Here is a 21,065-nt window from a genome sequence, read left to right as displayed (position 1 = left end):
TCTTGATGGGTGGCGGTCATCCACGGTGCGGTTTAAGCGTTCCTTTTTACCTCGCACGTGTCATTTATGGAACAGTTTGGCGGCTGAGGTTTTTCCAACTCATTACGATATGGCTACCTTCAAAAAGCGAGTGTACCATTTCTTGCAAGGCCGGCAACGCATCTGCAGTCCTGATCGTGCTGCGGATGTCTATGGGCGACGGTAATCACTTAACATCAGGTGAACCGTCTGCTCGTTTGTCTGCTATTAGGTACATTTAAAAAAAAAGTGTCTATTCGTCAATGATATTTTTCATCACACTTGCTCGTAAACAGTGTCGTAACATGCAGGCTACCTTGGTTGCAACCCCCCAAATAAAACCCTCGACCTTAATGTGCTTCTCATGAAACCCGTGGTCGGTAAATGAGTCATTGCCCGTACTAATTTTCTTGTCATGAAGCCCAAGGTCGGTAAATGAGTTTGTTACTGCATGGCGTGCTGCTGCTCCGTGCGCGCGCTGCACACGCACGCCATGCACATGCTGCGGAGGGGGGGGGGGCGGCGTGGAGCTGGCGCTGCCAAGAGCGTAGTTAGCGGTATCGGCAATTTTTGAAAAAATATTAGTTTTTCTTTTACAAATATACAATTTTACTCGAAAATGTGATGAAAAACATTGTATGTCGCACGGGCGGTAGTAGAATTACGAACATCGACTCATTCGACTTCGGGCTTCTAATAGACTCTCGTTCGTAATTCCTTATTTACCGCCCTTAAGACACAATGTACTATTAATAATGTTGCTATTCAAATAATAGCCAGGTTCAGCATTCATTAGACAGACTCTATAACAGCATAGCATATTATAGCATGCAATAGTTCAATAGTGTGAAGAAAAAACCGCCCAAGCGCGCAGAAGTCGGACTCTCGCACCGGGAGTTCCGTATATCTCTGAATAAGCCATCCGAATGGCAGTTCTATAAGACATAGGCACTTGACTCTAAAGTAAGTTGTACAGTCGAGTTCATAAACTTGTGAGCAAAAATTTTATCAAAAATATCTGACACGCTTCTACGATGTTGATAATAGAGTCGTGTTCAGATATTTGAGATCAAATTTTTGCTCAGAAGTTTATGAACTCGACTGTACCTAAATTATCTGGTTTATTAATATATTGGCATTTTAGTGAAACATACGCAGGTATTATAATAAACATTATAACCAAATTTTAGTTTATGGTCAAAAAATCAGAACAAAATTTTATAAAATAAACTGACTTCGGTGGCTCCTCATTCCTTTGTTTTTAAAAAGTACAATATTGTATCTATCTACTATATCGCACTCAATGGGGCCGGTCAATTTTGTTTTTTTTTTCACGCTTCCCTTTGATATGTTGGGGATCCGATACAGCATAGGTACAGCGAAGGGATAGCTATAAGTAAAGCTATGACTTTGTTAGACTACGCGTTCAAACATACCAGGAGGGGCTGACCTATAGATACTATTAAATTCCAAGAACGTCGCAAAATAACCAAACATAACACACGATACGTAATTAACTAAAATTTTTTTGTTATAATTTTTTTTTCACGCTTTTTAGAGTAAATAATCTTAGATACAATAGTTTACATCAACTGCTCGTCACCTTTTACGAAAGATTGCTTTTTTCCAATGCAGAGACGTTCATTATTGAGGAGTCCTGGTGCTTCACCTCACCACCCGTTTTACCATATGCATTACGAGGAGCATAAATTGCTTAGGAACTGTATTAATTAAAATTCAACCCGTGAAATACTTATTTTTGAGTAGTAACTTCGATGGTCAACTGTGGTCTTCATCATCAGTTCCACTTCACCAAATGATGATTTTCAAGAGGAAATGCACGAGTTACTACTAAATATATCCTTTCCCCAAAATAGAACCTTAATACCACAAACATATGGTCCTTCGAACCGGATCGATGAACGGAGCAGCGAGCGAGGCGGCCGGCCGGCGAATACAAAAGCTATGGGGTCTAGTTCGTCACTCCGCTGTTTAAAAATGCTCGATTTACTATAGGTGTCCCTACAATATTTGAAGAGTTCCCCTGATTTCCTTAAGATCCAATCATCAGATCCTGATTTGGTGCTTATGCGACCTAATTGAAGTCATTCCTATTCCTATTTCAAATCGGTTCATAAATGACGGAGTTCTGAGGTAACAAACATCAACAAAAAAAAATACAACCGGATTGATAACCTCCTTTTTTGAAGTCGGTTAATAATGTAGATAGATTAACTTGTACAAAATGAATAGATAGATTAATTTGGTGCTATAATTAAGTACCTATTAATTGCATCCTTTTGTCGTAAACTAAGTTTTATTTAAGTAGGTATTAACCTAACTACATTACAGTACAGCTACTTACTAGTGCAGTATACTGATTGCACAAATCGCAGTCCAATTCCAAATTACTAACTAGGACTTCGTAAGCAGAGTCCATCCTTTTTAATATTATAAATGCTAAAGTTTATGAGTGTTTGCGTATCTGTGTGTTTGTTACTCCTTGTTGTTCATTCTATTTGGTTCATTAGAATAATGATAATAAATTGAAAGAACTCAAGTGTTTACTACACTATAAATGAATATTTAGAAGAATAATAAAAATAGTCATATCTGTTATTATTATTGTTGCAAAATTAAAGATTCATTGTACCTATACTTACATAAGTTCTAAGTTTATGTTATAACTAGATGAAAGTTTTTAGATACCTCACTTACGTATATATAAGTGTTACGATATATTTATTACTTCCAAGGTGGTTAACAGTCATATTTATATTGTACATTTAATAAATGTAATTACTTTAATTAAAAATTGCTACGCCCCAACAGGGCATCATTTTTAGGGTTCCGTAGTTAACTAGGAACTCTTATAGTTTCGCCATGTCTGCTGTCCGTCTGTCTGTCTATCTGTCTGTCCGCGGCTAAGCTCAGAGACCGTTAGTACTAAAAAGCTGTAATTTGGCATGAATCAGTCACGCCGACAAAGTGGTAGATTTTTTTTAAGTACCTCCCATATACGTAAAGCGGGGTGATTTTTTTTTCTCGACTAACTATAGTGTGGGGTATCGTTGGATAGGTCTTTTAATACCACTGGGAGGTTGCTAAGATGATGTTTCGATTCAGTGATCTGTTTGCGAAATATTCAACTTTGAAGTGCAAATTTAATTTTCATGAAAATCGAGCGTCCCCTCTTTAAAATTTAACTTTAGGTAATAGAAACTAAAATAATTTCTTTGCTCACCCGCGACCTTATGATAGCTAAGTTTATGCAAAATATGCGTGTTCATGCAGTTCCTCCACTTTCACACTGTAAGAACACACACAAATCACACAAACCCATCTATCACCACCACCACACTAAACTGACGCGTTTCGAACTCAACCAGAGCTCATCTTCAGAGTAACACAACCGTACACCATGCTACCAGATGTTAGACTAAATATATCAAATTTACAAGGAAAATTATAACGGCTAAGATTGATTGAGAATTATTAGTACTTAATTTAAGAGTAAATACGTAGCAGCCTAAGGTATAAAAATATACCTAAACTTAGAAGATTCCGCACACAATACGAAATCCTTAGAAAATAGTATTACCTACTTGAATTTTTCGTAATGGCTACGGAACCCTATCTTGGGCGTGTCCGACACGCTCTTGGCCGGTTTCTAACCGACTTCATTTTATAATTCTTATAACTAAACTATACTAAACCGGGTTCAAAATTTTCGAAATACTCCTAAACTAACCTACTGAATTGAATGTAACGAGAAATTCGGTGAAGCAATGCTTTTTTGTTGTCTCGGTAAGTATAATTGGAAAAGAGAGGGCTCTTACGATGTGTTGAAAGTTACTTAAGTAGATACAATTCGATGATTCTAGAATAGTTGAAAAGAAACAAAGCACAGATACGAGTAGGTATAAAATATTGAGTACTTTTAAGTAAAAATGACCTAATAAGTATGATAACAGTAGCTGTAGGTAGGTACTGTACTTACGTCAGAGTAATTGGTTAATTAAATATAAACAATTGTCTTAAACAAAGGGTAGTTATTCCATCGTTACGAAACGACTTAAGTACAGGCACAACCTTTGAATAAATTCCTAGCCCTTCAGCTTCGTTTTACAGTAGCAATTCAGTTGGTTAGCGTTACCTAGTGCAGTTCAGGACATCAGTATTATATTCCGAAATCAAACCTTATTGTGGCAGTAATAAAGTCAGCGTACATATTATTGACTTTGTGGTGCATACATATTGCTGCCCGTGACTGTATACATGTGCTTTGAATCTTCACTTTTTATAACGAGGAATGAAGGGCTATGATGGCTAATGGGTTGTTATGAATGTTAAGATATTTATTCATTATTAAACATGGTCAATTAATAATATCACGCGATTCATACGCTGTAAATTAGGCACGAAAGATACACGAGCGTAACGTCATGAATTAAAATAAATAATGACTCACCTCGTTTCCTGGGCACGTGGTTTCTTCCCTCGCCACAGGATCAAGCAGTCCAAGGTCCCTTTGCGGAATGGTGGCTTTAACTTTTTCCACCGACTTTTCAACGTCTTTTTAGAACCCACTGTCCCTATCGACTCTTCACTAGGAGTCACACTAAGAATGTCTGGCTCTGAACTGCCTTTTCGAATAGCACTAACACCACTTGAATAATTCGAACACGTCTCGAAACCTGGCACATTTTCACTGACTGCCCTCCTCCTAGAAATAGGAGTGGATGTAGCAAAATTCGGTACATGCCTTATTTCTACACCACTGTCCCTGAGCTCTGATGTACCCAAACAATCTTCGCTGATACTGTGTAGTTGCTTGGGCAACACGTCCTTTGTTACGACTTTTGCGTTCAAAATGCTATTTTCTTCAAAGTTCTTGCTTTTCATGCTGCGATCGATGTCAACAAACGCTGTAATGTCCTCGCAGCTTCTGGCATTGTATTTACTAAAATCGAACCGAGATTTGACTTCCGCCGAGGGGTCAGGGTGATCCATAATGGTCGCTTGCACAAGGTTATCTTCGCTCTTGGATAATTTCAAATTAGATTTGATCTTCTTGAGTCTGACGGGGCGCTGGGGAGGCGCCGGTGCATTATCACGCGGCAGCAGCGGCGGCGCAACGTATGGCTCGTGTGCCCGTTTGTTGGGCTTTGAGTACTTCGCGATAATTCTGTTTATTTCAGCGCTGTTTTTGCGTCTGTTTGTATGCCGTTTGAAGTTGAGTGGTTGGTGATAAGAGTCGGCCACGCTCGCCCCTGCGACCCGCGTTGACCTCTCCCGCCACTCAGACACTTTGTCTTCGATCAATCGCTGCAGTTCTAATGCCCGCATTATTGGTCCTATCTCAGGCATTTTGATTTATTAATTACAAATGTATTTGGTATTCTCTTTGGTATCAATTAATCTTCTTAAATAGAAGCTGTATGGTGTTATAGCGTCATCAGCGTCTTAATGTATTGTATCCCACTGGCATCTGAAAATTCGAACACAGAATTGATTAGATACTACTTACTTGTAAAGTTGCACAGAATTTAGACGCAATATACTACTCTTAAAAGGATTTGCTAATATAAGGTCGTTGCTCGGAGTTAATTTAATTGCCTCAACGGCAATTAACGTTGCGGGGCCCTTGGGTGTAGTACGATTACAGCTATCTTACAGCTGTTTCAAACCGAATACTACAGGGGCTAAATGGGACTCTACATTTTTTGAGAACGAGTTGAATATTTTTTTACCACAGTGAGAGATCAAACAAACGTAGTTGTAAACGGTGATCACCTGATGTCGAGTGTTCTAATGTCGATGGTTATTGGCTACTTCTGATTGATTGTTTTCTCGACATAACACAGTCCTTAGGATGTACCACAATTTCTATAATAGCTATAGCTGCTACGTCCTTCCTAACTGCAGCGAGGTGGATACAGCTGCCTGCCCCCGGTAGCCAACGATTACATATTAACCTTAACTATTAGCCACCTCCGACTCGCATCGGAAGTATCGAAACAATCTTGAAAATAACGAATTGTTTGCGTTTAACTGTTTCAACAACACTAGTGGTAAAAACGATTTCACCTATTTGCGAGATTGCAAGTCATCAGTAATTGATGTATGCTAATTAATTTACAAAATAATAGGTAGGTATTAAAGTTTCCCTATAGCTAGAGTGAACTTGATTTCGGATTCATTATTTATTAAGAATATTTACGGGATTGCTTAAACCTCGCCTAGCGAATATTATGCAAGATTTTGATCCTAGCAAATAAATACTTAGTTAAGGTACCTACTTAAGGGGGCTAAAAGGGGGGCTACTTTTGTCTCAACCTTTCCATGTATAACCTAACCAACCAAAAGTTGGAAAACCCCGACTTTGTCACTTCAAAGTTCAATATCTCAAAAACGACAGAATCGATTTTGATAAAACATGTCTAGAGAACCACCACTAAAAAACCTGCTTTCAAATAAAAAAAACCGCATTCAAATCGGTCCACCCGTTTAAGAGCTACGGTGCCACATACAGACACACACAAACACACAGATACACACACAAACACACAGATACACAGACACACAGAGCGGTCAAACTTATAACACCTCTCTTTTTGCATTGAGGGTTAAAAAAGGATGTAAAATTCTGAAATCTCAACCCCTAAGTCTAGACTCTCTAGTAGACATGAATTTTTCGCGTTTTTTCTTCGTAGGTATATACATATGTAGCTACCTACATTTACAACGTAAATGAAGACACACGAGCAAAGCCAGCTGCTGGTAAATCCTACTAATAAAAGTTCAATAACTCCAAAACGGCTGAACCGATTTTGATAAAACATGTCTAAGAACCATCGCTAGAAACCCTGCTTTCAAATAAAAAAACGCATTCAAATCAGACACGCAGACATACAACATACAGACTCACATAGCGGTCAAACTTATAACACCCTCCTTTCTGCGTCGGGGGTTAATTATAAATGTGAAAGTTTGTGAAGATGTTTGAAGGTTTGGATGTTTTTAAATGTTTGTTACTGAATCACGCAGTAAAGGCTGAACGGATTTACATGAAACTTGGCGTACAGATAATCAAAGATCTGCATTGAGACATGGGATACTTGATATCCCGGTAATGCGTTCCCGTGGGATAATATTTTAAGTTTAAACAAGAATAGAGGGCACTGTCCAAGAACGGTAACGTACAATCAAGTGCAAAGACTCCAGATTACGTGTCAACTTCGTTTGCAATCAATAGATGGCGTTATGCAAGCGAACGTTGTCCTTTCAAATTGTTACCGTAACCTAGAGGTGATTTTCCACCGGCGAGGCGAGACGAGACGAGGCGAGGCGAGAATTGAAATCGCACTGGCCCGCGCGAGCTCGCGATAAAGTGGGTAGTCCATGAACACAAAAGAGCCGTGCAACCATCTACGTCACGCACAAATAAGATACTTAAGTATGATAAGGACAGTTGCAGGGGTCGCGCTTCGTATTAACAGCGACCTCAAGTAGAAATGGCTTTTACCTACTATCGTGACGGTATTCTCAAGTAATAACAATAATAGGGCTACTACGAAATTCGAAAATCGCGATATCGTACCGTGTCCCTCCGACGCTTATATTATTTAATACGAGAGTGCGAGAGATGGTACGATACGAACTTCGATTTTCGAATTTCGTAGTAGCCCTGCAGCAACGAACAACAAAACAGCTATCGCGCGAAGCGTCTTGCTGTTGCATTCTCAATCGCCCGCCGCGAGCCGCCATACAAAAATTTCAATTCAAGTCTCGCACATCCTCGTCAAAGCTTACTATTTCCACCGAAGATGCGCTAGAAGAGGATTGTAAATTTGCCATACAAATTTAAATTCTCTTCTCGCCTCGTCTCGTCTCGCCTCGCCGGTGGAAAATCACCTTAAGACATTTATTTATTGCGTTGCCATGGTAACAAGAATCGTGTAAGACTTGCATGATTCTTACACTGTAAGTAAACTGTTGTCGTTATATAGGTACTGAGCGGCAAAAAATCTGGCCCTCGAATGTATGCAGAATCGGTAATTTTGTATGAAGGGTGGGCCAAATCTGGTGCCGCTGAGTATATATTTCAAAGACGGCATTAAGCTAATTCTAGTAGATGTATAAATGCGATAGAGATATACACGATACACGCCATGATAGATTCTAATAGCGGGAAGTTGCAGTGATCTAGATCTTCTTACGTGTTTGTACATAACCATGAATCAATAAAGATAAAATAAACCAAATATATAGGACGTCTTCAATTGTTCTTACTTACTCGTCTTTATCATTGTTTTCTCTGTAATAGTACAGTAGTAAATATCTCTACAATCTTATTCCTTTACCACAACACCTACCTTCTTTGTTTCACTATTTTCACTACGTACCTATATACCTACTCATAATATTCTAAATTAAAATTATTCGATAGATTAGAAACCCGGATTTTCACAATATCACATCACATCACTCATAAAAATCAGACAAACCCACAATTAGTCATCACACTTACCTGATAAAATTGCTTTTAATTTAAAATAGGCACTTCAATAATTGTTTACTTTTGACGAGCGAGCAACACACGCACGACGTGGGATTCATACGTAAAATGTTTACTGTGTACGTAAATATTCCGTCTGAGACAGCTATTGATAACAGATGTGAGATTTGATATGATAACATTCTATAGGCTGGTTGCGACATTATAAGTCTTTCATAGCGCATAGCGTGAGATTCGGGCACTAAAATATCTATAGGTATAGAATCGAGAAATATCCATGAGCAACAAGTTATCACTTACAATTTTAGACCGAATCATTTAATTTTTGGGCGGTTATGTTTACTTTATGATTATGGTCTTATCTGTTCTTAACCGAGTTCAACAGGGAGGGTTCTCAATTAGACGGTATTATTTTTTTGCAGGTGGTAGGACCTTGTGCAAGGTCCGCCCGGATTGCTACCACCATCTTGCTCGCTAATCCTGCCGTGAAGCAGCAGAGCTTGCACCGTTGTGTTTCGGCGTGGAGAGTAAGACGGCCAGTGAAATTACTGGCACTTGAGGTATCCCATCTTAGGCCTCTAGATTGGCAACGCATCTGCAATACCCCTGGTGTCGCAGATGTTTATGGACGGTGGTGATCCCTTACCATCAGACCCACTTGCTCGTTTGCCATCCGGTCGAATAAAAAAATATGCATGTTCGTCGAAATCTTATTTTGTCCTATTGCGTGAGTTTAAAAATTAAACCCTTATTATAATATATCACCAAAATCTGTTCACTGCCTACTTAAGTACCTAATTATTAGTGTTTTAAAAAATGAAAATATACTTTCATTGATTTTCATCATCATACATCGTAGTAGGACAACCACTGTTGGACATAAATAGGCCTCCCCTATAGTTGCATCAGTTGGAAGCAGCCTGCATCAACCGTGAACCCGCGCTTTAACCAGGTCATTCATCCATCTCGTCGGTGGGCCTAATTAATTACTAACTTGCAATTAAATCCTATAAACTTCAAAAGCTTTACCACAAAAAACTTGCTTAAAAATGCAGTTTTCGCTGCAATGAAATAAATGTTAAACACAATTCAATTGCTGGCTAAGTTTCGTTGTAACATGGCATGTAAGTACATATTTTGCTGTGAAAGTAATGAGAATGGACAACTATGTTGTTATAAAGGTACAAAGGATTAGAATGTATTCTCATATTGTATATTTACTTACTATTTACTCACTCGTAATTCTCTCGGAATCCTACGGTTGGCTGGCCATGTAGGTTTTATGTGTAAATGTGATCCTATTGTTTTCGAGCCATGAAATCATTATCTCGTATAGAACCTACCTTCTTTTCGTTATGTTAATAATGAATAGGTGTGATTTATTCCAAATATAGCAATAGAATTTATTGTTCAGAAAGAACTCTTATCTTTATTTTTTAACGGATAAAAGATAAGTGCCCGTAAGTCGTCGTCCCCTTCCCCTGAAGGAAAACTATGTATACAAATTTGATTTTATATCAAATTAAAGAGACCCCGTCGACACTCCTTGTTACAATACTTGCTGGCAAGAATTTCGTAAACAAAAAATACTTACTCATTCATCTCAGAGAATGCACTATCTCCAAACACTCGCTAACACTAGCTTGAATACACAGTGTACACTCATATGAAGGCTAGAACACACTGTTACCGGTCAGTAAGATGGAACGCGAGTCCGTAACCTGTTGCGAATGTTTTGGTGCGTCATCCGCACGTGTGCAGACGTCACTTGCGGGCACCACAGTGAGCCAAGCTCTCCGTTCCGAGCGAGCGCCCCTGCACTTGACTGTGCCCTGCCCATCCTGGCTCCATAACAACGCTAAATAGAGCAATACATAATAGCGCTATTTGTCGAAATTACAAAGGAAAGACTAGCCATGATGCATGGAATGACAGGTTTGTTGCGCAATGGTTATTCGCAATCGCAACTTCTTCAAAATTGTTTATTTTTTCCATATCTTACAAGGTACCTAATGTAAAGAATCTCATGCCAGTTATCTTAGAAATCGCCGTACGGAGTAGTTTTCTGCATAGTAATGCGCGCAGGTGTTTGGAATTGACTCACGTTAGGTAATTTATTAGAGCAGATTCTTCACATGTCTAAGCAAGGTCGAGTGACAATAGGAAAAACATCGTCCTTTTCTTTGTCATATTATTTTGTTGTTTAAACCATTTAAAGGCACTGTCGCCAAAATCAAGGTAAGTAGCAGTTCAAATCAGTTTAAGTACTAATCTTGGCCACATTGTGAGGGCAGCGATACGTTTCTTACAAAATCATCTTCAGTAGGTAAGTCCACCTACGATTAATGAACTATGTGCGTGAATTGTCCATCACGTCAAGGAGATGAACGACCAGAGTAGGTAAATAGGCTGTTACTGAACTAGTGAGCTACAACTTCAGCCTCATCTACATTATCATTAGTGAGATAGATGAAAATCGCTGGTCAGTTTGCAATAAGAAAAAGACACGGCGCCTAACCCGCAATATGGCAAAGGCAAAGTTCTAATTGCAATGACTACAATGGTTCCTACCGGTAGTACTCGAGACTGTCCCAAATACGATGGTGTTAGAATAGCTAATGTCGCTATCGGTGGGGGCATTGTTCGGCGCTGCGGGCGTGACAATGGTTTCCGCCAAGTTCATTGTCGTGTCAAACGCTTGTGCCCTATAAAGCACTACTTACACGTTCACACAGGACCTTACGGGGTATTATGTTTCTTCCACTAACACACGAACCACGATATAGATGGAACCTAAGGCTAAACATCCAACCTATTTTTTTTTATGATATCTGTGTCAACTCACGCTTCTCTGACTTCTGGTAACGAAATTGTTCACTCCACGCTACTGGCACACTCTTGTGGAGGAACAACATGCTTAGGGATTAAGACTAAGCGATAGAAGTAGCTCTTTAAACACATATTAGAGACCACAAGCCCTCTCAACAATGTTTACCAGGATGGATGGATAGATAGGTACAGTCACCAGAATTAATATCTGCCACAGCGGAGCGTGCAAAAATATCTGACACGTAGTCCTTCTGGCCCTAGAAAGAGAGTCGAATTAGATATTTATGCACGCTTGTTGTGTCAGACATTGGTGCTGGTGACTGTACCATCTCGTAAGTATTCTAACCACAGATTTTATCGTTCCTTCTTATGACGAATCGATTGTATCATAAAATCCAAAATTCTGTGCCTATTGTAATCCAGTTCCCACGATGGGAGACATTGAAGACGATTAATAATGAGAAAGTGACGGTCTCTAAAATAAGAATGGGTTGGTTCGAAAGTGTACAGCAATTAGGTCAAGAGCCTTCAACGATACGTGTGTTGATATCATTTTCTATCAACACTTCAATAATTGCAAGGCCAAGCGCTAAAATAACGATCTATGATGAACGTGGAACAGAGTATAAGTAAGTATACAATAGTATACATAAATGTGGGAATAGGCCGCTATAAAAAGACATAATATCTCTCCCAGGTATTTTTAAGCCTGGGGACCGAAGTCCAAAGGAAGAGTTCGACGTTGTTTTTCACCCCGGACGCTATAAGAGGGGTGTTATAAGTTTGACCAGTCTGTCTGTGGCACCGTAGCTCTATACCGGGTGAACCGATTTGAATGCGGTTTTTTTATTTGAATGCAGGTTTTCTAGCGATGGTTCTTAGACATGTTTCATCAAAATCGGTTCAGCCGTTTTTGAGATATTGAACTTTGAAGTGACAAAGTCGGGGGTTTTCTAACTTTTTGTTGGTTAGGTTATTATGCATCCTATTTGAGAAAATTTGATAGCGCGATGCAGGATGCATTTGGCCTTTTTAAAGACTACCTAGGTGCCGCTACTAGGGGTCGCTACCGTCGGGGTCAGCAAATGTGGGACTTCGGTGTGGGTTTTCGTACAAAGTGATTGATTTTTATTACAACGTAGTTACCTATTAAAAAATCACTTTGCTATGATAGCGACTGTACAAAGTAATACGAACAGTGTACCTACCTACATGAAGAGAGCTGTTTCTGATAAATCATTCAATACCCTTCCTTCGTTCGCTGTATTCTGGTAAAATCAGCCTGCATCTACTTCCCTTAGGTTCTTCGATTTCCTTTTCCTACAATTGATTGATGCTGATTAAAGTTAACGAGTTCCTTTCAATAATATCCGTTTGTAATTTAGTGCCACTAAGTTTCAACACATTAATAATAATAATTTACAGTTTGAATGCACGCCGACGAGGAAATAAATAGGTAAATATAAAACAAGCTGTTGAAATAACTCGAGTTCATGTTTGGGATTCTGACAGTAACTCATGAATCTCATTGAGAAATATTTCCAAAACTTCGATGGGGTCGCCCAAAATATCACCAAAAGACAACAAAATCGGCTCAATCTGAAAAAATCGCGGAATACAATGAAAAGGTTTAAAGGGAGTGTGCATTTTTTTTCTTACTAATATTATTGATCTACATGTTTGTTTAGTTTAATTCTTATGACGGTGCTGTTTTCAATACATACATAAATAATGGTTAATGGTGGACCTAAATCTCTACTCCCTGCGTCCGGAGAACGCGTCAATTGCTTAAATTGGATTGAATTAACTTTGTCTGCTCATCTCGGACTCAATTGCCAGAATAGTCTTAACAGTAAGGTAATCATGTATTAATTCTTAGAAACTAATCAGTGAACCAGGAAATAAACAAATAGAAAACAAGAGCTCGCTAAACGAGCCGCGCTTTCATAAACTGAAACAGCAATCAGCTGAAAACTAGTATATAAATCTTCACTTCAAACGACAAATTTTCGTGTTAAGCTACGTTTTCAGGAATGTGATTGATCATTATGAACCAATAGAAACGTTTCATTTACCTATCCTCACTTAGCGCAGCTCTAGTGGAAAGTGGGGCTACTACGAAATTCGAAGTTTCTATCGTACAGTCCCTCTCACTCTCGTATTAAATAACATAAGCGTCAGCGGGACGGTACGATACAAACTTCGATTTTCAAATTTCGTAGTAGCGCTCCAGCGGAGCAAGGATAGGTAGCTAAACAAAGCGTTTCTATTGTATTGGTTCATGTCATGACAAACATTTCTCGTAACACATCGCCGCACATGCCTGGTGGAAGCACAGCCTTAACACACCGTGAACCTAGAATTACATACTATATAATAATATATAATACATACCACAAATGACACTTAAATACTTTCCCATTGCGTATACGCATAGCAAGCGTCCTCGAGGTTCACCCAATTTCCTAAATCGTCAACACAATAACAATTGACGGTTGTGTTAGTATGCAGCTAGGGGCACGCGGCCGTATACGGCATTACGTGTGGTCTTTGATCCCAAAACTGATACAGGGAAAGTAGATTTCACCAGAAACGGTGAAATTGTTTTGAGTATTACGAAATGTAAGGAAATGTAGGTATTTTTAAGTCCTGTGCCGGGTGTGTAAACAAATTAAAAGATGGTCTATCAGTGTTAGTACACTCTATTTATGAAATGAATCATGTCATCAGTTTGCATCAGTATCGATTATAGGTTATGGGCCCAGTAGGCTTGTATGGCGTTTCTTATGCCCTCAAAAATATACAACGTGTAAGCAGTTAGAGTAACAATTTAAAAGCCTTAATGCCTTCCAAAAATAAGTCTTTCGCGTAAAAAACGTACATTTAATTTAGAAGAAAGATGATTGTAAATGATGTAGGCAAATTAGGTATTGACTGGATGCACAATAAATACACCGTTTTTTAAAAACAATTTCACAACTTGTATTAAATAGAATAAATACTTAACCTAATACAATAATTTATGACTTCAACTTAAAAAAATGAATGGCACCTAAAAACTCCCACCACGTTTACGAGTTGAAGTTACTTAAGACGTCGTGCCTGAAAACAAAATGCCAGTTAGAAACATAGGTAAGGTACGTACCCGTGGTCCAACTAATTTAATGTCCAATCCGGAAATATTATATTTATACAAATATTATATTTGAATACAAAAATAGGCAGGTAGGTTCGTTAGGTAACTTCAGTTGCCCGAAGGGCAAAATACCCAGAAAGAGCGCTCCGTCGAAAAGCAGTTGGACAAACTATAGTTGGACCACGGGTACGTCACGGAAACATATTGCAACAAATGTATTAATCATAAGACCATTGTATTAAGTGCCTTGACTTAATGATAATATCAACAGTACTTATATTAAGTAGAGGAAAGTAGTTTTCGTACCGGTACCTGACATAGGGTTGAAACTCGTAGATGTCGTCGATAACTCTGCTAACCCGACACGTGACGCCGCAGGTCAGCTGTTGCTGTCGGTACACGGACACCGCGCGCTCCAATAACTGTTGTGCTGATGTCAGCTCCACTATAGAACATAATTCAAATTCAAATAATTTATTAAAATGTAATTACAATTATAATATGAAATATATTTGTAATTTATAAACTAGTGACCTATAATACTATAATTCAGCCAGAATGGTATAAGTCGCTCGGGACTCGTCGGTTTTCTTCATTTCCCTGAAGATTCAAAAGGTAAAGAAAAAGAAAACCGACCTTTTGCTTCGAGTTCCGAATGATATTATCAAACTATTGTATTTTACGTATACTTGCATATGTACGAGTATAGGCATAATGTAATTAAACTGGATCTTCTTATTTAAGAGTTACACTCTTGTCGGTGTAGCCGATGAAAGTAACTTGAAATTTTAAACTTAGGCACCAAAGTCTTTAATTCTTAAGGGTTTTAATTAATAATAAAAATAAAGAAAACTATCTTGAGTAGCATACTACCAGACGTACCTATAGTTGTGTACTAATTTCAGCTGCACTCTGTTTTATTGAATAGATAATAAAACAAGTATATGATTTTAGTTACCAAAAGCGTCTTTTTTTTCAAAGTTGTATTTATTGACAACTAGACCATAAATAAAAGCGTTTCAATTTATCTCAATAGCATTAAGATCTTTGATTAATATTGAGCAATCAGAACCATTGAGCTTTGATAGACAGCAATGTTAGGTAAACCATGGGCCTAATAAAAACCTGTGGATAATATTCTGAAAAAAAAACTTACCGTGGCTCCTGCCAAAATCGCCAAATCGTCTCTCATCCTCGTCGTTGCTATTACCCCCGGTTTTCTTGAATGAAATCAGTTTCGGTATCACCAGCAACATGCAAACTACAGCAATCATGGTCACAATCTTCTTGAAAATAAGTAGTTTGAGCAACAGTTTTGCAATCGTCAATATGTCCAATTTCAGTGAAAGTTTGTCAAGAAAACCCAGTCCTGGAGCCGTGTAAGGCACTCCATATGAAGGTTGGATAGGAGGTCCATAAACAGGTGGCAGTGGCTTCGGTGGTCCGTATACAGGTGCAGGGGGGCCATAACTTTGCGCTGGAGGTCCATAAGCTGGTGCTGGGGGGCCATAAGTCTGCGTGGGAGGTCCATAACTCTGAGCAGGCGGTCCATACTTCTGAGGCGGTGGTCCGTAGCTGTTCGTTGGAGCGTTATACGTGATTTCTGACTCAAACTTAACGTGGTCTGAAGACGGCAAATAATTATTCGATGGAGGGCCAGAAAATCCTGATGGACTCGAGGAACTGAAACCACTGGAACTGCTCGAATAAGACGGTGAGTAATCATAGCTGGAATAACTGTCGTCACGATTCGAAATCTTTTTCTCTCCATCTTTCGCGGTTACAATAATCACTCCTTTCTTAGCCTTTTCAGCTTCGATTCGCGATTTAGAATAAGCATCTAGATAAGTATCAGTCTTGATAGATTTAGTGCCATTTCCTGCCGGGCCTAAGATCGCAGAAGCACACGCGCAAAACGACAATACTGCTATACAACGCGCGAACGATCCCATGTTGCGGCTTTAAATCCTTGAGCTTCCTTCCGAAAGAAGTTGCCTCCATCGATCGCAGTTGACGAATGACATGAAGCGTCGTCGTCCATTCAGTTTTCACTTTTGACTTACCGTAAAAGAAGTTAAATATGATAATGGAACACAATTAAATTCTCCGAGTGACCTGTGTTCCGCATTGCTCATGGTAAGTGGGTGCGCGGTGGCGCGGCGTGCATGCTAATAGGCGTTAGAGATGGGGCGACCACCAGTAACCTTGTTGGATGAGCCCGAACCTTTCTTTGCATTATTAGCACTTTATAGGACAGCAAATTGGCAGTGAAAGTTCAGTTAATGTTCTAAATACCATGAGGGTGTGACTTAATTGACAACATGGGTGGTAAAAACGCAATCAACAAAATTATCTTTGTAGTTTTTGGTCTTGTACTTTTTAAGTTTATAATATCCATACTTTCTTCTGTTAAGCCACTTATACGTGAGTAAATCTTTTTATTATTATAACCACGAAACGTTTTTTTGGCAACATTTATATGCATTAGACTTCAAGTATTTTCTTGGTACGCCGCCAGCACGATTTATCGTACCTATAAAATACCACAGCATACGTACATTGTTAAACGTATGGAGACACTAATAGTATACATAAAATGTGTTTACATTGTCGCCGATTTCTACTGATCAGCAATGCGATGACAGTTTTCACTTGCAAAACAAAAATAAATTGTAGGTGCCTTTTCAACTGTGTAACAAGAGTTTCTTAGCAGAGTATCACAGGAACAAGCCACTCCCTAGGAGCAGATATGGATGAAACGAACATTGGAAATAGAGAATTTTGGTACCAGTAGGTACAGTCACCAGCACCAATATCTGACACAACAAGCATGCATAAATAACTGATAAGACTCTATTTCTAGGGCCGGAAGGACGTGTCAGATATTTTTGCACGCTCCGCTGTGGCAGATTTTAATGCTGGTGGCTGTTACCTCCTCATAATTATGTTACAGTCGAACAAACTGATTCATGTTGTACCAGGGTTACATAGAACCTTTTAATAATAAATTTCTGACAAAAGTATGGGATGTCAACATTACATTAGTGGCACAAAGGTTGGTACATAATTTAGTTTGTTTGACTGTACATTTTGATCCCATTTTTACCAGACTGCCTGAAGGATGTTTATTTATTTTGTTAAACTATATCATTTTGTAAATTGTGAGCAAAAATTACTTTTAAAATTACAAGACACATTTCATTGTTACCATTTATTAACTGATTACAAATATGATCCTTAACAATATTCAACTTACCTAAACCTTATTCAAACGCGTTTTCAGAAAACAAATATCTCTCCTCAAAGAATTTATGACGTTTCCTTTTAACCTCTCCATCCTCAGACTTGACAGAAAAAAAAGAGCTGATAGATTTGGTGCCAGCGGCTGCCCTCTTCCTTGGGGTGCTATCATCATCAACATCCTCGAAGGTACAAGTTGCTGCTTTCTCTTGCAGCATCAGCTCTGCTGTGGACCAGCTGAATCTAACGAGTGCTGGGTAGCCGAATACATAGTCTATCTGCTCTCTGATGAACTTCTTTGTTAAAGGATCTGGAATGACAATATTTTTATGGTTAGCTTTGATTTCATTTACACTGTCTGATAATAGCTGAACCATAGCCGATTACAGATAAAAAGGTTTAATTTGCTAGTTTTATTTTTATTCAAAATATTTTCATTGCATCATTGAATGACTTTACAAATGTGAATGAGATTCTTTGGTACCTCCAGGATAACCACTTCCAAATTCACTCTGATCCATTTCTAGTCCCTCCTGAAACTGCCAGACCTTCAATGCATGGTCCCTTGTCACCTTGGCTACTATACTGGCCGCTGATACTATGGGGTATATTGAGTCAGCTTTCTTTGCCACCTGTAACATAATAATGACTAGTGAGTGATAGAACTGTGTCAAATTAGCAATTGGAAAGTGTGCTGTTATTTATAGAATCTCTTATTGTACTTAATAATTCACTTCAATAAGTTGTACCCAGTTTTAAAATGGTGTGGTACTACAATGCTTCCTACTCATAACAACTTGTTAATCCTTGGTCTAGTTTTTTTTTCTCTAACATTCGTACATAGAGAACACATAGTGGGAAAGAAATTCACTCTCATAATGTATTTCCATTTAGATACAACCAAGAAAGAGCTCATCAAGTTTAGAGTGGATAGGCTATTACTGAACCAGTGAGTTATGCCTTAGGCCTCGCATTCCACCAGGTGAGATTTGCCCAAATTGGTCAGATAGTTGAGAAACAAGCCTATATACTTACAGTTATTTTATAGTTTGGGAAAATCTCACTTAGTTTAGCTTGATACTTCTCAGGTGGACCAACTGTGTCCACATACACTTCTGTGATGTTAGCACCGGACTCTGCCACTTTCTTGATCAAGTCTATCGCAGAATTCATGGACACCTGCAAACATTATTGATGTGCATATTTAAGACCAGGTTCTTTTTTTTCATTTATTGAGGCTTTGAACACTGCAGGTGATCATGGCAGCCTCATGGGTACTTACATAGTTCCCTACATTAGGGACAAATCAATAAAATGGTAGTCAAAACCATTTATAGCGACACCCGCTATAATATAATGTTTTAAACTTTCGTGATTTTCTGAGGTAAATATTACTTGTGTGTGTTAGCGTGATAAGTCCCTAGGTGGTATTTTGACCCGCTATAATAACATATTGGATGCAGCAACCAAGAAAAAAGTACCATATCAAAATAACACTGGTAAAATGACCAACCATATGGCACAAACCAAATATTGTAGTCCCTTAGATGTTGTTATAAACGGGTGTGATTGTATAAGCAACTCATATTTGCTTTGTCTGATGATGGCTCTGTTAGCCAACAATTGGCCTGAGGCTATTTTGTCTAACATTTCTAACACTCGCAATCACAATCAAATGACAGTTTTTGTATGCGAAAACTGTAATTTGATTGTGATTGTGTGCATCAGAAACTTTACGCAATAGACCCTCAGGTCTTGTACATGGAAAAAAAACTTTCAATACCTCTTCTTCTCAAGTCTGAATTCCAGAACCACTCCAACAACACATGGGAGAAGTCATTAACCTTCTGACAATCATTGGGATGGTTTCACATAAAAAAAATTGTTCGTGTCCAGAACATAGTCTAAAATTTTTAATAAGACCAGGTTATTCCATATTCTTTTGAGATAAATACATAAAAACATTACAGTAAAATACTTTTTTAATCTTCTTCTCTATTTTAGTAGTCTTATTATTTTTGTAGGTCATATCCATTCCCCCTAACCCGTACCCTCAGCTTACCTCATAATCCCAAAAGGGTACTTTTTAAAATAACAAAGAATTACCTCGTTCAACGAATGTTTGGCTCGTCTGTACATTGAATTTGATATGTAGTTTGGAGATATAATTTCAGCCGCCCAGCCAACATTATTAAGTGACTCCTGTTCTGTTAGCATTTTGGTGAATATTTCGTCACGTTTCTCCTCCGTCAAGGCCTTAGAATCGGCACAGCCTAAATTTTTAAGGACCTCTTTTTGACTTAGTGGACAGTATGCTACACCATACACCATGGGACCTAGCAAGAATGTTTTATTAAGTAGGTACAAGATTATTTGACTTGTCGTTGTTAATACGCATGAAATACGAACCTAAAACGGGGCCTCGACCAGCCTCATCAACTCCGAGCATACATTTTTCAGTTTTACACGCAGTAGGAACATCGGAGCAATTCACAAAATTTCTGAAGTTGTCCTTACTTTTAATTAAACTTTGTAATTCTTGCAAAGAATCCATGATAGGTATTTTGACTACGTTAGGTATTTTTAAGTGATAAAAATTATTTCCTTTGGTTCTTTTTTGAGAAAACTGCTTAAATAATTTCCCGCTAAAAATTGACCTCTCCCTCACTATAACAAACAATAAAATAAATCACAGATTACAAGATGACACCACAGAATGACACTGACACTGACAGTAGTGTTGCTGCCGATCGATAGTCCACTATCGAAAACTATCGATAGTTTGAGCAAAAGCGATAGATATCGATAGTATCGATTCTGCACTAGTGTCGCTATACAATTTATTATCGCTTATTATAAAATAATGCAAAACTATCGATACTATCGTCCAATTCTATGACGACCATTACTGAAATGAAAACCACTCTATGAACTGACTCTGAATTTAGTCATATGTACAACCAAAAGGACCTAGTCCCAAACTAAGCAAAGCTTGTACTATGGATACTAGGCAACGGATAAACATAGTTATATAGATAGGTACATACTTAAATACATATTGAACATCCAAGACCCGAGAACAAACATTCGTATTATTCATACAAATATCTGCCCCGGCCGGAGGTCGAACCCGGGACCTCAAGCTTCGTAGTAAGGCTCTCTAAGTCTCTAACCACTTGACCAAGACCCACTTGCACCTCTCCGTCCCTCTCGCTCTCGTATTAAATATTATAAGTGTCAGAGAGACCGCACGACACGAACTTAAAGTTTCGAGTTTCGTTAATCTATGGTAGTAGCCCTGCAGTTCATTTTACTCTATGA

At 38.5% G+C, this 21,065-nt stretch overlaps 3 protein-coding genes across 7 annotated transcripts in view; all 3 read right to left on the bottom strand.

Moving 5' to 3' along the window:
* Positions 1-10,302, bottom strand: part of stac (C2 and C2B_Munc13-like domain-containing protein staccato) — a 61,783-nt gene extending 51,481 nt beyond the window's left edge. For 2 of the 4 annotated variants that reach the window (XM_074099361.1, XM_074099362.1), the window contains exons 1-2: positions 10,134-10,301; positions 4,490-5,509 (exon numbers count right to left, since the gene is read on the bottom strand). In XM_074099361.1, coding sequence (XP_073955462.1) covers positions 4,490-5,388 — 899 coding nt within the window. In that variant the 5' untranslated portion in view covers positions 5,389-5,509; positions 10,134-10,301. Of the gene's footprint in view, positions 1-4,489; positions 5,510-8,551; positions 8,645-10,133 lie in introns of those variants that run through there. The other 2 variants (XM_074099359.1, XM_074099360.1) reach the window with 2 other exon arrangements.
* A 4,032-nt stretch (positions 10,303-14,334) lies between these two features.
* On the bottom strand, positions 14,335-17,110 carry LOC141436193 (uncharacterized). 2 transcript variants are annotated; one of them, XM_074099080.1, is made up of 3 exons: positions 15,661-17,110; positions 14,811-14,949; positions 14,335-14,470 (listed from the first exon to the last, which is right to left on the bottom strand). In XM_074099080.1, exons 1-3 carry the CDS (start codon positions 16,454-16,456, stop codon positions 14,440-14,442), a joined length of 966 nt encoding a protein of 321 aa, XP_073955181.1. In that variant the 5' UTR covers positions 16,457-17,110; the 3' UTR covers positions 14,335-14,439. The 2 variants fall into 2 exon arrangements, with proteins under 2 accessions (XP_073955181.1, XP_073955182.1); XM_074099081.1 differs by having other exon boundaries at positions 14,337-14,470; positions 14,817-14,949; positions 15,661-17,109.
* Positions 17,111-17,700: 590 nt separating this feature from the next.
* On the bottom strand, positions 17,701-20,459 carry LOC141436194 (ribonuclease H2 subunit A). The gene is made up of 5 exons (XM_074099082.1): positions 20,154-20,459; positions 19,851-20,080; positions 18,780-18,923; positions 18,229-18,376; positions 17,701-18,054 (listed from the first exon to the last, which is right to left on the bottom strand). The coding sequence occupies exons 1-5, from the start codon at positions 20,296-20,298 to the stop codon at positions 17,768-17,770; spliced, it is 954 nt and encodes a 317-aa protein (XP_073955183.1). The 5' UTR covers positions 20,299-20,459; the 3' UTR covers positions 17,701-17,767.
* Positions 20,460-21,065: the final 606 nt, after the last annotated feature.

The sequence above is a fragment of the Choristoneura fumiferana genome, chromosome 16, assembly GCF_025370935.1.
Source record: "Choristoneura fumiferana chromosome 16, NRCan_CFum_1, whole genome shotgun sequence".
Classification (NCBI taxonomy): domain Eukaryota; kingdom Metazoa; phylum Arthropoda; class Insecta; order Lepidoptera; family Tortricidae; genus Choristoneura; species Choristoneura fumiferana.
The sequence above is the reverse complement of the archived record's forward strand: the minus strand, read 5'-3'. Positions and strand labels throughout refer to the sequence as shown.

Coding starts and splice junctions, on each gene's coding strand:
- LOC141436193 (XM_074099080.1), bottom strand. CDS start 16,456: ATGGGATCGTTCGCGCGTTGTATAGCAGTATTGTCGTTTTGCGCGTGT. Junction 14,950..15,660: donor CGATTTTGGCAGGAGCCACG/GTAAGTTTTTTT, acceptor TATGTTCTATAG/TGGAGCTGACATCAGCACAA. Junction 14,471..14,810: donor CAACCCTATGTCAGGTACCG/GTACGAAAACTA, acceptor TTTTGTTTTCAG/GCACGACGTCTTAAGTAACT.
- LOC141436194 (XM_074099082.1), bottom strand. CDS start 20,298: ATGGATTCTTTGCAAGAATTACAAAGTTTAATTAAAAGTAAGGACAAC. Junction 18,924..19,850: donor CCAAACATTCGTTGAACGAG/GTAATTCTTTGT, acceptor TAATGTTTGCAG/GTGTCCATGAATTCTGCGAT. Junction 18,055..18,228: donor TGGAAGTGGTTATCCTGGAG/GTACCAAAGAAT, acceptor TTGTCATTCCAG/ATCCTTTAACAAAGAAGTTC.